At 35.0% G+C, this 15,054-nt stretch overlaps 1 protein-coding gene across 1 annotated transcript in view; it reads left to right on the top strand.

Moving 5' to 3' along the window:
* LOC114339746 (uncharacterized GMC-type oxidoreductase Mb1310-like) overlaps window positions 1–14,810 on the top strand; it is a 59,494-nt gene extending 44,684 nt beyond the window's left edge. Inside the window, exon 3 of the mRNA XM_028290426.2 lies at window positions 13,312–14,810. Within this exon, the coding sequence (XP_028146227.2) occupies window positions 13,312–14,771 (1,460 nt within the window). The 3' untranslated portion in view covers window positions 14,772–14,810. The remainder of the gene's footprint in view (window positions 1–13,311) is intronic.
* The last annotated feature ends 244 nt before the right edge of the window (window positions 14,811–15,054 follow it).

Below are 15,054 nucleotides of genomic sequence, written 5' to 3'. Positions count from 1 at the left end.
CATTGCTTCATATAGGAGGTCCATTCATATAGCAGGCTTCTTTAACTTCGCGACCAGCTTTTTCTTCCACTATGCTGACATGTTTATTCAATCACCTTTTTCCAACCCTTCCAACCACTGTAACCCTTTCTCAGTGGCCCAAGTATGTGAAAATCGCATGGCGAAAAAACGGGACGATCGGGTGGATGTTGTAAAATTCTCCATTTCTTTCGTTGTAGAATTTCTTTTACTACTTTGCCAACATGACGCCGAGCATTTTCTGTTGAAGATTTTCTGTTGTTCTCAATGCACCTTATCACGGTTTTCATTCTCCTTCTCTCTTTCACTCTTAAATTTTCGACATCATTCACAGTTGGATACTCAAAACATGCGTTTCCATACACTGATTGTATGTGCAAAAATTGGCAATGGTTGCAAACCTTCACTTGGTCAAACTAATATTTTAGATCATCAGATGAGTGATTACAATTGTTTCCAAGGCTAACTTACAGGCCTGACACGATTTAGAAACATACATGTATAGACATTGTGTGGACGGCCGTAGCTCAGCTGCAAGATACTGGCTTCATAAGATAGATGGCACGAGTTCGAATCGTGGCACCAACAAAGACATTTTCATTTCTAAAAATGATACGAGCCGTTCATCGTGCTTCGGAAGGTAGGTATATTAAGCCGTCGATCCCCGTGAGCTAGTGTTAACATCGACACTAGCTACTTCAAACAGGGTTAAAGATGCAAGTGGCGCCGGAATTTGTCTGAAAGGATCTCCTCGGCAAAAATGCCATACGACATTAATATTATTATGAATAGACATTATTAATTTAAACTGTACATAATTCAATCTTCGTTGCTGCATAAAATATAGGCCTGGATCCCGCGTACCAAAAAAAGTTTATTGATAGCAAGCTGAGAATTTTTTAATATCTTAACGGTGTCTAGTCGGACAAACTTTGATGTACGGGAACACTGGAACAGGGGAAGTTTTAATTGTGGAATAGTTTACAGGTTTCGAACGTCAGACCAAAGAATACTCCATCCAACAAGAAGCGAAAGCATCTGTCGGCTCCTTTGATATTCAGGGGACAGAAATATCGGTCGGAGAATGGTAGGGGTAATACTTCACACTACACTAAGAAAAGTAATGAGGAATTCGTTCAAAAATGTAGGAAATTTGAGTTACACTTAGAAACATAGTAATAATTAAAACTATATTGTTTTTAAGTTGATCTATTAATATGAATTGTATTTTTTTCTGTAAAATTTAATATAACCCATATATCAATTTTGTACTGATAAGTAAAAAGGTTTTAAGTTAAAAATATCGATATTGATTAAGTTTTGTAAACTTATGTAAACGTGATGGATTTTTGATGCTTAGTTTAATTTAATAGCTAATTTCAAAATAGAGATTAAAATTTCTATCGATTTCTATTACTTTTTTTCGTACTAAAAACTTGAAAAATAGATATTTTTGACCCAAGACCTTTTTACTTAGTACAGAATTATACTTTCAAATTTTCTATTAACTTTGTCTGAGATTGATCATTTTTTTTTGTTTCCTTTTGAGAAATTTCTTTGAATGTCTATTGACCTCCAACACCACCATATCCTCGCTGCACGAGGAAACTCTGCGGCGGAGGCTAGAATGACTTTATTCACTTTCGATTTCTTTCTGTACATCTGAGGTTTCTGGAAACTGGTTGTACTGTACCAAATTCAACTCGCCTGGATATATAACAATTATCTCATCACATCTAGCATCTAATACTTGGGAATTAATCTATCAGCTGACAACAATATCGAAGAAGAGGTAAAAGAACAAATAATTAAAGCCAGTAGAACGGCCGATGCCTAAACGGCACAATTTGGAAAAACAAACACGTAAGAGTGCTAACAAAGGCCCAAATATATAAGTCAGTTATTAGGCCAGTTATGACTTATAAGGCCGAAACAAGACCAGATACAAGCAAAACACAAAAACATCTGGAGACAAACCAAATGAAGATCTTAAGAAGGATTGCTGGAAAAGGACTACAGGACAGGGTAAGAAGTGAGGAAATCAGCCGCATATGTGGGGTGGACAATATAAATACCTGGGTAAAGAAGAGTAGATTAAACATATAAGCAGGATGTTTGAATCAAGGATAGTAAGGGACAAGTCACCGTTAGGCAGAAGAAGTATAGAACGCCCAAGGAAAAGCTGTAATGACAATTTAGGGACAAAATGAAATGCACCGTTGAAGAAAAACAGGCAGTACTGCCTATATAAAAGAAAGAAGACATCAGATCTAGCAGCTAGCCACCTTAACCTGTTTCTTATTTTGTTTCCAATAGGATCCACACCCAATTTTTTCGTATATACTGATTCCTACCATTATCTTTTCTAGTTATTCGCTAGTTCTAGTTATTAGTAACTGCGGATTCAATACGGAACTTAACCTAACCCTAATGAAGCTCTGCTTTCACACAAAATTTTCCAGTTTCAGCTGCATTCGCTCTCTCTAATTGTTACCTTCTGATACATCTCTTATACCACTCTCACATATTCAGCCTTCACTCCTTTCCTACTTAGTAGCATTAGGTTTCTGGTAACTTTGCTATATGCCTTCCCAAGATTAATAAACACTATGTGCAAGTCTTTCTCTTCCACTCATAAGTTTTTCCCTCAGCTGTCATAAAATAAAAATTGATGTTGTGGACCTGCCTTGCATAAATTCAAAATGACCTTTATTTTTAGAACCATACACTAAATTTATACTATTGCAAATTAAATTAAACACTAAATAGCTATGTTTAAATTGTTTTTTTATTAAAAAGCTTTATTAAAAATCTGGGAATAAATAATTTTAATAGATAGGTACGTATATGGAATCACATAAATGTTTGAAAATGAATGAAAATGATAATAACATAAATGTTTAAAAAGAACTTTCTCTCATTGCCGTACCCCTACGATCGTTTACCTGCTACGATTTCTCGGTACTGAAAAGAGAATTATTTGTTCACGATCTAGTGGGGCGTCCCAGTACGAACCATACAAGAAAATCCACCTTTGCGTGGAGCCATCACAATGAGAGTTTATTTTAACAATAGATATGTTTAATAGTATTATCCTTTTTTCTACAATTAGAAAAGATTAAACAACACAATAATTTTACAACAAACAGCTGTTAGGGGTTAGGTTGAGAAATAAGAAATAATACATGAAACATGGCGGATCGTACATGCGCAAAGAAATTTGGATCGTGAAATAGTCGATGCTTTCGCTTCTTGTTGGATGGAGTATTCTTTGGTCAGACTATGAAAACGTCCCATATATTTTCTCGGACAGAACTTCCAATTGATTTGTTACCATTTCATTAAACTGTCATGAAAAAATCAGACTGCTATTTACCACCAACATAATTCATGTCATTTGACATGTTCTACGTGTCAGACTTATTAAAATGCCCATCCATGCCATGCCGGTGGAAATCCTCATTAACACCGGGCTTAGACAAGGAGATCCTCTCGCCCTCCTGCTGTTTAACTTCGCACCGAAACATGCAGTAAGGAAAGCTCAGCCACAACTGACAAATCGATTTGCCCCCCAAGGATCAAAAATACTATTGGCCTCTGCGGATGACATGGACACAATTGCACAATCCACCAGAGATGCAAAAAGAAGTTTTCACCCTATTCGAGAACGGAGCCAAGGAAGTTGGTCTTAAGGTCAACGAGGACAACACCAAATACATGGTGGTTACGAATAACCCAATACAAACGGTTAGACAAAACGTAACAATTATTAATGAATACAACTTTGAAGTCGTCAAAGAATTCAAGTACCTGGGAGCGATCATAACAGTTGAAAGGCAGCCTTCAAAAGGACATGGCAGCCATTATCATTGCAGGAAACAGGACATATTACTCATAATTGACCGTACTTAAATCAAAAATACTCTCAAGACCAGCAAAAATAAGAGTATATAAGAAAATAATTCGTCCCACAATAACGTATGGAAGCGAGACATGGACTTTGAACCCGCGGGAAACGACAAAATTACTGGTACTTGAAAGAAAGATACTGCGGACTATCCATTTAGGGTGGAGCGCAAATTTATTTTTTCGAATTTCATTTTCGCGGTGTGCGGAATTGATGCGTCTTCCATTTTCGAATGAAAAACTTAAATGACATTTTTTCGTATTTTCAGTCTAAAAAGTGCCCCACTGCGATTGCAATTTTAGAATTTCTTAAATTTTTTTTTAATTTGATAGAGTCAACGATGATGTTTTTTATTCATTTATTAGAGCTATTAGAACTATAATATGAGGAAAAAAGAATAAATAGTAAATATAAAATAAAAAATATATACTTACAAATTGAAGAATAACATTAAAATCGCTATGTACTATAGTCTCTCTTAGTATCAAACTTAGGCATCAAAAGGCATGATTTGAGCTTATTCTTAATGAATCCGTCTCTCCTCTGTGACCCACAGACGGCAGCACTTGCTTCTGTAACTAATTTGACACACCTTTCAGTGGATTGTGTGTGACACGGAATTTTTCTGATATTTCTCAGGATTTCATTTTCCACAAGCTGTGGCTCTATGATTGCCTGAGATATTATTTCGGTATTAATACTCTTCGTAAGTGGAGGTTCTGTCTTGGTTTTCCAATCTATCAAATCGATATAATCATCAGCATCCATATTTAAGGTAGGTACCTGGAAAATACGGAAGACTCCGATCTCTGATGTCTCTCTGATCTTCAATATTCGGCGGAGTGCCAGTTCTCTGACGTACTGTCTGTTGTCGGCTAACCTTCCTAGTAGTATATTCTCTGAATGGCCAAATAATGCATTTCTTTGTATAACTGGGTCAATAACATCCTTCAAATGGTTTGGCAAATAGCGCGACAGTTTTATTGTATCATGTAAATGTTTGGCACCAAAAATACAAATTGGCTCAGTCTTGATCTTGAACCACATAGGAGCATACACCGTTAAAATAAATGTGCTTAATATGATTAGGTTTTCTGACGGACTTTGACTTAAGACGTATAATCTCAAAATCCGGTTCGTCATTGTCAACCATCTAGAGTGAACTAGTTTACCAGGATTTATTTTCGCAAAACTTGCATCACAATGTCCACTATTAATATACTGACATATTTGCAGCAGATATAGTTGATCGGTGCTTAACTCTTGTGTCGATTTGGTAATATCGGGCAACGCACACTGAATTGCATCGAACGGAACAACTGGTAATACTTCACAGTTAGTAACAGCCTTGCCAATGGGACCTATGAAACCTTTTGGTCCACTTGTTGTGCCATCTAAATTTTGAAAAAGATGACGCAATGTCAGTTCATTAGCGTGTAGTTGGCATATGAGCCATTGGAGTGGACGTTGAAACTTGATTTCCAATAAACGAATAACGCCACCTTTGATTCCTGTGTTAACAGCAGTCTCATCACAACCAATAGCCATTATTTGATTTGCATCGATAGACTTGGAGGAAAGGAATGTCAGAATAGAGTTACAAATCGTTTTGGCGTCACCAGTTTTCAAAGAAATATGGCCTAGGTATTCAGAGTCCGGTTCTTTCAATATGGTAATATGCTCCTCCTGAGTCACTCTTCTACGACCATCTTCGTGTATTAACGTTTTATCCTTTCTACCATCGTAAAATAATCCGATGGTGTCAGTATCAAAAATTGTAGGTTCATCTGAGATAGTAGCCCTAGCTTTAGAACGAGCTCTTCGAACTCTGCTTCGGTCTATAACCCGTGATGAATCGCTCTCTGTAATAAGGCTCTCTCCAATGTCTTGGAAAGCTGCAGAAATGATTGCAGCACCAGCACGATCTGAAACCCCATAACGATCTAATGTTCTGGCAACAACCGGAAATGTGACATCAGTCATTGTGAGTGAAGTAGTGGAAATAAGAGATTGCCATTGGAAGTCTTCAATTTCATCACTTTTCTTTAATGTATCTGTCTGCTGAACATTCGATCGTGCCTTTGAAGTTTTAGGTGATTTAGAAGTACTAGGAATAGATTCCACCTCTATTTGTAAGGCTCTTTGTTCTTCACGTTGCTTTTGTTGGTGTGTTCTATGTAAATTCATCTCATTTTTTTTGTCGTTTCACGATCTAAACTACCAATCATCATTTTACGGTCAGTTCGTTGGTCGATTAAAAAATTTCGTTCTGGTAGTGGAATTTTTCGGTTTCTAGGACAGTTGCAACCTGTGAACTCTAAACATTTGCAAGTAGCAATATCAAATAATTTCTTGCTATCCTCACCAAACTTGAACAGCTTCGCTTTGTAACCGTCTTCGTCCTTCCTGCCTTTATAAGGTTTCAATAATGTTTTATACTTATCGTGGTAAGCTATAATTCTAGATAATATTGTTTTGTGTTCTACGATTGGTATTGAAGCTTTGCGCCACATCTCCTCTACTCTTTCCGTCACAATTTCACTGGTTTTTCGCACACAGTTTTTATACTGTCTTTTATAATTTTGAGATACGAATATAAACAACTTCATTATATCTTTAAACGTAGGTAACACATTTTTAGGGAGCTCACTGCCAGAACCAAATATTGGACAAGATACTTCACTCCGGAGTAATGCCATAGTTGTTTATAATAACAGTAAACGAATTCACACAAAATTTGTCACAACACTAAACTTTGACGATTAAGCTTTGAAGCTACAGAAAACGGTACTAAACCAACCGATTATCGAAACAGTACTGAATAGATAGTGAATAATTAATACCTACTTAGAATTGAACTGTAGTGGGAGAGTGAAGGTCCACTCGTGTGACAGGTTATAACTGTTTCTTTGCACCGTTATGTCGGGGGTTGGCCAGCAAATTCAAAATAGACCAATTTCAGTAGCGCCGGGGCAGTTATTCTAATAGAAATAGAAAGAAGTGTTATTGAAGTTTTCGGTTCGTATCCTAAAAGCGAATTGGTACCGCATCCCGCGTATGTAAAAAGGCAAAAAAAAATTTTTTATAATTTCAAAATTAAAATAACGTTGGGGCAGTTTTTAGAGTGAAAATATAAAAAAATGACAATTAACTTTTCGAATCCTTTCCCACAGTAGCATCGATTCCGCACCCCGCGTTTGTGAAAATTTTTATTTCGTTTTTCCCCATATAACAGCGCTCCACCCTATATCCATGCACCTTGCAAAGAAGAGACAACAGGAGAATGGAGAAGGGGACACAATGATGAACTCCAGACAGTATATGGAGATAAAAACATAGTACGCTACATTAAAGCAAACCAAATAAGATGGGCGGGCCACGTACTAAGATCGAGTGACGAAAGACTTCTGAACGCCACATTCTGGGAAAGGCCCGATGGCAAAAGGTCAGTTGGTTGCCCAAGAGAGAGTTGGAAGGACGCAGTAGCCAGTGATCTACGCAAAATGGGAGTACAGCAATGGGAAATAGCTACTCATGAGTACTAAGGACCGACAACAATGGAGGGAAATAGTAAACACGGCCAAGACTCACGTAGAGTTGTAGAGCCAAATGATGATGATTATGATGATAAACATAATATCTGTCGGACAAACATTTTTTCATATAATATTCAGTGAGGACGTTTGAGTTGGAATAAATTAATTTTCTCGAGAATGGGTGACTCTGGAGATAAATCCAGAAACAGGTCGATTTTTATTTTTAAATTATAATTTTTTGGCATATACTATTATGTCCTACTAGCGACTTCATCCATCTGGACGTGATGACGTAATCGATGATTTTTTTAAATGAGAATAGGGGTCGAGTAACAGCTGATTCGAAAGGTTATTCACTAATATAAACATTAACATAATTATTTATGCAGTGTGCCCAAAAATATTGTTTTTAAATTAAATTAATTGAGGCAAAAAGAAGAATGCATATAATTTATTTAATTCGAAATACATCTTACTATTGTCCGAAAATAGGAAAAAATATTTATTTGATAAATAAATATTGTTTTTCGCTTAAATTCAATATTAAAGCTGCCTATCACCTGCCTCTTAGCAGTTTGAACATTAAATTTAAGCGAAAAGCAATGTTTATTTTTCAAATTAACATTTTTTTCTATTTTCTGACAGTAGTAAAATGTATTTTGCATTAAATAAATTACATACATTCTTATTTTTGTCTCAATTAATTTAATCCAAAAAAAAATTTTTTGGGCATCGTGTATAAATAATTATGTTACAAAATTTCGGCTCGAATGCTATTTAAATGGGATTCATTTTTTTCGAATCCTGAGAAAACTAATAAGTATTTTTGAAAAATTTAAATGCAGAATGAAAGATTTCGTTCTTACCGAGTAAGGCAGTCAATGAGGGTATTTGGCTCAGAATTCCATCCTACTACATCGATTTACTTGATATTTTCACAGTAAGTAGGGAATAGCTCAAGAAACAAAGTCTACCCTATGCCGATGTGCGCTTTTATCTTGCGGGTGGTTCCCATCCCTTCTCGGCGGTGGAAAATGTTTTGGTTAAAATAGCCACGGAAAAGGCTAGAGAACCTAATTTTAAGCAAAAACTGTTCTATGATTATTTTTTGAAAACTCAATACTTTTTGAGTTATTCGTGGTTGAAAATTGGCCATTTTCATTGAAAAATGACACCTTTTCGGACGGATTTTTGCGAATACCTTAAAAACTATGCATCTAATAAAAAACTATATAAAATATTTCTGTAGGTTATAAAAAACAAAGAGATTCGTTCCTTCATAAATCTTCTAGTTAAAATACAAAGAGGGATATGGTAGGTAAGAAGAGTTTGTTTTTTTGCTGCATGCTCAAATCGGTGTATTCAACTTGAAATAACAGAGAAACTGTCGATTTTGGGTGTATAATGATACCTATAACTTTTGTAGTGCTTGAAAAGTCCTTTAAAATGAGCAATACTAATTATTGTGGATTACATGAAAACTAAGCGAGATATTCTGCAAAAAAGTTAATGGTTAATGTATTTTATGAAGAAATGAGAAGTATATTTAACCCGTCATCTTTCAGAATTTATATACATCGTTTTCCTTCTACAATACTTTTTTTATAGTGTTATTTCTATGTTCAAAAAGTTGGGCTGGATTAAAATGAATGGTTTTTGAAAAAAATAAGATCAAAATATAGAGCGCATTTGTAAATTTTCTTAAAAATCGTCTTTTTCTCCATGTATCTCGAAAAAGATAAGAGATACGAAAAAAAGATACCACACAAAAATGTTGAGCTTTTTCAGATAAAATTTTCTTTTTATTTTTCATTACTGTATCTCATGTCATTTTCAAGTTACATGGAGAAAAAGGAAGATTTTTAAGAGAATTTAAAAATGCGCTCTATAATTTAATCTTTTTTTTCAAAAACCATTCATTTTAAACCCGTCCAACTTTTTGAACATAGAAATAATACTATAATAAAAGGTATTGTAGCAGGAAAACCATGCATTTACATTTTGGTGGATGGAGGTCAAAATTATTTCTCATTTTTTTTTAAATACATTAGTTATCAATTTTGTTTGCAGCATATCTCGCTTGGTTTTAATGTAATGGAACTTTAATATAGCTCATTTTATAAAGGTCTTCAAGCACTACAAAAGGTACTAGTGGCATTATACACCTAAAATCGACCTTTTCTCTGTTATTTTAAGTTGAATACACCAATTTGAGAATGTAATAAAAAATAAACTATTTTCACCTACCATATCCCTTTTTGTATTATAACTAGAAGATTTATGAAGGCAAATGTCTCTTTGTTTTTTATAACCTACAAAAATATTTATGTAATTTTTTTAGTTAGATGCATAGTTTTTAAGGTATTCGCAAAAAACCGTTCGAAAAGGTATTATGTTTCAATGAAAATGGCTAATTTTTTACCACGAATATCTCAAAAAATATTGAGTTTTCAAAAAAAAATTATAGAACAGTTTTTGCTTAGAATTAGGTTCTCTAGCGAATTCCGTGGTAATTTTAACCAAAAAATTTTCCACCCCTAAGAAGGGGTGGGAACCACCCCAAGATAATAACCCAAACACCCAACCAACGGCACACATAGGGTAGAGTTAGGGTACGGCATAGGGTAGACTTTGAATTAGGAGATAAGTAGAGGCTATGCCCAAAATTTCATTAAAATCCATGCAGTAGGATAGAATTCGGAGGTAATATCCTATTCTTGCTCCCATTGACTGGCGTAGAGGGTCCCGGAAAACTTCTATAATGTTTATTTTAAAAATTACAGGGGTGAAAAACTAAGAGAAAATGTAGTGTGATTTTTCAAATATCTTATTCAAAAGAAACTTTTTATTAATTCTAAGGGAATTTCGGCCCTCGATAATAATTTAGTCTTTCATTCTGCGTTTAAATCTTTTAAAAAATATTTATTAGTTTTTTCAGGATTCGAAAATTCCGTGGTGATATTATCCAAATAAAACATTCGCTATATTTGTAATACAACGCCCTGAGTCGAATAGAATATGGTGACAAGACAGTGACAATTTTAAATATTTGACATGGCATCGGGAATATTTTGAGTTGTTGATTAAATAATATTGATAGTGTATTTGATAAATAATTGATTTAAGACGTGAACTTAATAAAAAGTTATTTATTGTTTATTATTTATGGAAGATCCAAACAGAGAATACACCAGAATATATTCTGTGATCCAAGTATTTTGTTGTTAAAGATGTTCAAAATTGTAAGCGTTTCATAGTAACAATACATTATTAAAAAACCACTTTATCACTTTTCCTCTTTTCTCGATTGAGTACTAGTTTTTCTTTTACAGTATATAAATTATTACAATCACTGAATACGTAGTTAGTGAAAAAAGTATCATATTAATTAACTGAATTAATAATGCAATTATACAAGTAACAGTTATTCAAGAACATTCAAAAGCCATCTCTTTAAAGTTAATGATGACATTTGTCAAGTAACGTTTACATATCTATACCAGTGAGAATTTTACTACACGTAATTTGCCGTGTAAAGCCAGAAAAAGTAGGGATAGCCGTAAAATATTTGCGCCCATGCCCTTAATGTTTATATTAGTGAATAGAGAATTGAATAACCTTTCGAATGAGCTATCACACGACCACTATTCTTATTTAAAAAAATCATCAGTCAGATGGATGACGTCACTAGTAGGACATATATGCCAAAAATTTATAATTTAAAAATAAAAATGACCTGCTTCGCCATTTATCTCCAGAATCACCCATTCTCGAGATAATGAATTCTTTCCAACTCAAACTTCCTCACTGTATAAAGTTTGCTATTGAATTGTATAATGTCAGGATGACACGTTCCACAATTAAAATCACGTTCCACAATTAAAATTTCCCCTGTTCCAGTATTCCCATATATCAAAGTTTGTCCGAATAGACACCGTTAAGCTATTAACAAATTTTCAGCTTGCTATTAATAAACTTTTTTTGGTACGCGGGATCCAGGCCTAATATGAATATACTAAATAAGAATTATTAGCTTATTGATACGGTAGACTCCCGTAATTTCGGTCACCTCGGGACTGGACCCTAGGCCGAACTAACCGATGCCTACCTAAAAAATGCCCATTTATTGTTTGTACGGATCTAGCAAACACAAAACACAGGGATACTCTGACATATAATTAACACATATGAAAAGACAGAGGGTTACAAAACACTCCAAAACAAAATTACAGAACTGTAAGTAGGCCTAATTATATTACTATACATTGGTGGTTTGGATTCGTAAACACTTAAAAAAATCTGCTATTTTTTTAATGATTTTTTATGTTCAAAGTCACGCCACTTTTTAATAAACATTATATCGATGACAGTCGCTTCTTTTGCTGTTCGATATAGGTAGCTGCCAGTTTCAAAGCTGCTTTATCTTCAATGTGGCTTATTTTATTTTCTTCATCTTCTTCTTCTATCTAAGCAGCATCTGCGTCGTTATCTTTCTCATTTTCCTGACGAATGGCACACTCGGCGATTTCATCGTCGTTCAAAACCTTGTTGTGTCCATTTTCAAACTTAATCCACTCCAAAACATCTTCTTCAACAATGGGACCACAGTTCGGTAGTTGCTGAAGGTCGTGCATTGTCATCAGGTTCGTTAACAAGAATGTTGTTTGGCTCATCTGCTGTTGTGTTTGCTTAGTCAATCTTATCTTCTATATTTGCCTAAAGTTTTTTCCAAGACCTTAACAACATAAACGTGGAAACCCTCCCAGTGTATTATCGGTCGCAGAAATCAGCGTGGATGGACACATATTTGTTCAGGGAATAGTCTATCTATCAATCGGTTTTAAAACGTCTTGCGACGTTGTCCGATGCCTAATTTCCATGACACTCTATCATCCCATTGGCCCTCTCTAAGATCTCTTGCGCTCATCGCCTTCGTTACTCCCTCTCTCCAAGATTTCTTGGGTCTTCCTCTCTTTCTGCGGTTTGGTGGTACCCATTGCATAATTATTTTAGGGAGTCTTGAGTTATCCATCCTCTGGACGTGTCCGTACCATATCAGCTGTTTTCTTTCTATGTCTGTTGTTAGAGAGCCGTCAACCCCCATTCGCTGTCTTATCTCATCATTACGTATTCTCGCTCTGCGTGACACTCCTACTGATCTTCTAAAAGCGTCCATTTCTACTGCCTCCAGTTTTCTTCTGTTGTTTTCGGTTATCCGCCAAGTTTCTGCTCCGTACAATAGACTGCTTTTAATAAGAGATTCGTAGATATCAGGGAATAGTTTGTTTACGAATTTGCTCTTAAAGTAAAAAAATATTTGAAAAATTAAAACTGCCCATCAAAGCACTTCTACTTCCTGACAACGCTCTTACTCACCAGGAAGATATTCAGTGTGACGACGAAAAAGAAGTTAAACTGCTGTTCCCAGTCTTCAACAGCCGATAGATCAAGGGGCCATTAAGTGCTTCCAGAGGAAGTATCGCCGAAATCTGCGATGACAATGACAAATAGTGGATGTGGATGCTCGAAGCATTTGAACACAAGACGACCGTTATCGTCTCTTTGCTGACTTTAAACTCCGCAGCAGATGTTTCTTTCGGGGTGCAAAGGTTTTTATGGGCAGAAGTTTAAAATTTAACTTAGGTTCGTCGACGTTGTCTATTTGCTCTGGGCTCAAGTTTAGGTCCCCGATGATTTTTAAAAATCTTGCAGAAAAATTGGTGGCCGCTACAGGCAGAGAGCCGGCCGGACTAAGCGGAGACCGAACTAACCGAGGCCGAACTTACGGGAGGCTACTGTATTTAAATTTTAAATTTATTATAAAAATGACTGATCTTATCTTATTTTTAGGTAATAACGAAACAAACAGATATCCTCGAGGTAAGGGTGTTGGTGGTTCTTCATTAATTAATTTTGCAATCTGTACCAAAGGTAATCCTGAAAATTATAATAACTGGGCTGAAATTACCAACGACTTGACTTGGACTTACAAGAATGTTTTGAAGTATTTTAAAAAAGCCGAAAATTTTCACTGGACAGACCAATGTGCTCCAGTAAACATGAAATATCATGGTACAGAGGGAATGATGAATATTCAACAGAGTATACCACATAATTTCCTTACTCAGACATTTTTAGATGCTAATATTGACTTAAAAATGAATCTCACAGATTATAATTCACCTAATCAACTGGGTGGTTCTGTTTTTCAAATTTTTCTAAAAGATGGTAAACGCGAAGACACAGGATCTGTTTATATTACTCCATTTCTAAAAAGAGGCAACCTTCGAGTATTAACTAACAGTTTTGTGACGAAAATAGAAATAAATGGTTTAAGTAAAACGGCATCAAGCGTTATATTTACCAACTCAGGACGAACATTTCGAGTACAGGCCAAAAAAGAAATTATTCTGTCAGCTGGAGTAGTTGGCAGCCCACAAATATTAATGCTCTCAGGTGTTGGCCCTCACAAACATCTTCGAGAAATTGGTATAGATGTTATAAAAAATTTAGAAGTTGGATCTAGCTTTGTCGATCATCCTTTAGTTATGATTGGTTTTAAGTCGAATATGACAACTACCGAAGTACCAATACAAAACGAAGTCGCTGATCTGTGTCAAGGAAAAGGCAGTTTGACCAGTTTTACAATACCACAAGGAGTAGGGTTTTATAGAGTTAATCTTTACGGAAATAATAAAGCTCCAAATTTGGAAGTTTTTCCATTCGTTTTAAAGTATTCTCAAAGTGGAGCAGGACTGTATGAATCTGATACTGATATTTACCAAGCATATTTCGCTGACAGAGATCAACAGATGGGTTTTTATTTTTCGAACGTTGCACCGATTTCCAAAGGAACAATAAGGTTAAAAAACAAGGATCCGTTTGAATATCCTTTAATAAACCCAAAATTCTTCTCAGATGTTAATAATACAGATATTGAAGTATCATATAAAGGACTAGAGTTAATATTTAATATGACTAATACACCATCATATCAAAAATTAGGATTCAAATATGTAGCTAATCCTCTTCCCCCATGTGAATCATTTACAAAAAGTTCTAGAGAGTATTGGTATTGTTATATAAGATACATGGCAGCTCCATTCTATCATGGTACTGGTACGTGCTCTATGGGCAAAAATCATGAAAATGGCGCAGTAGTAGATTCAAAACTTAAAGTTTTTGGTATAAATAAATTAAGGGTAGTGGATGCTAGCATTTTCCCCACTCCAATTGCGGGACATACTGAAATGCCAGTTTTAATGGTGGCTGAAAAGATATCAGATGAAATTAAGGCGTACTATTTATAAAAGTATACATTATATTAGATCCAAATGTAATGTATTTATTTTAAAGTAAAATATATATTTTTTTTTACCAATCAAATCATTTTGTACGCCTAATAGTCCAGTGTAATAAAAATATCGTACAACCTCCGATTGGCATCACCACGCAATGATTTTAATGAAATTTTGGAATTAACCCTTAACTTCCAAAAATACCCTATGTCAATATGCGATTATTATTTTGAGGGTTGAAATCTCCCCTCTATTCAAAAATCTCAACTCAAAAAAAGGTATAACTTCAAGCATT

Source organism: Diabrotica virgifera, chromosome 2, assembly GCF_917563875.1.
Source record: "Diabrotica virgifera virgifera chromosome 2, PGI_DIABVI_V3a".
Classification (NCBI taxonomy): Eukaryota; Metazoa; Arthropoda; class Insecta; order Coleoptera; family Chrysomelidae; genus Diabrotica; species Diabrotica virgifera.
Note: the sequence above shows the minus strand (reverse complement) of the source record. Positions and strands in the feature narration are given on the sequence as shown.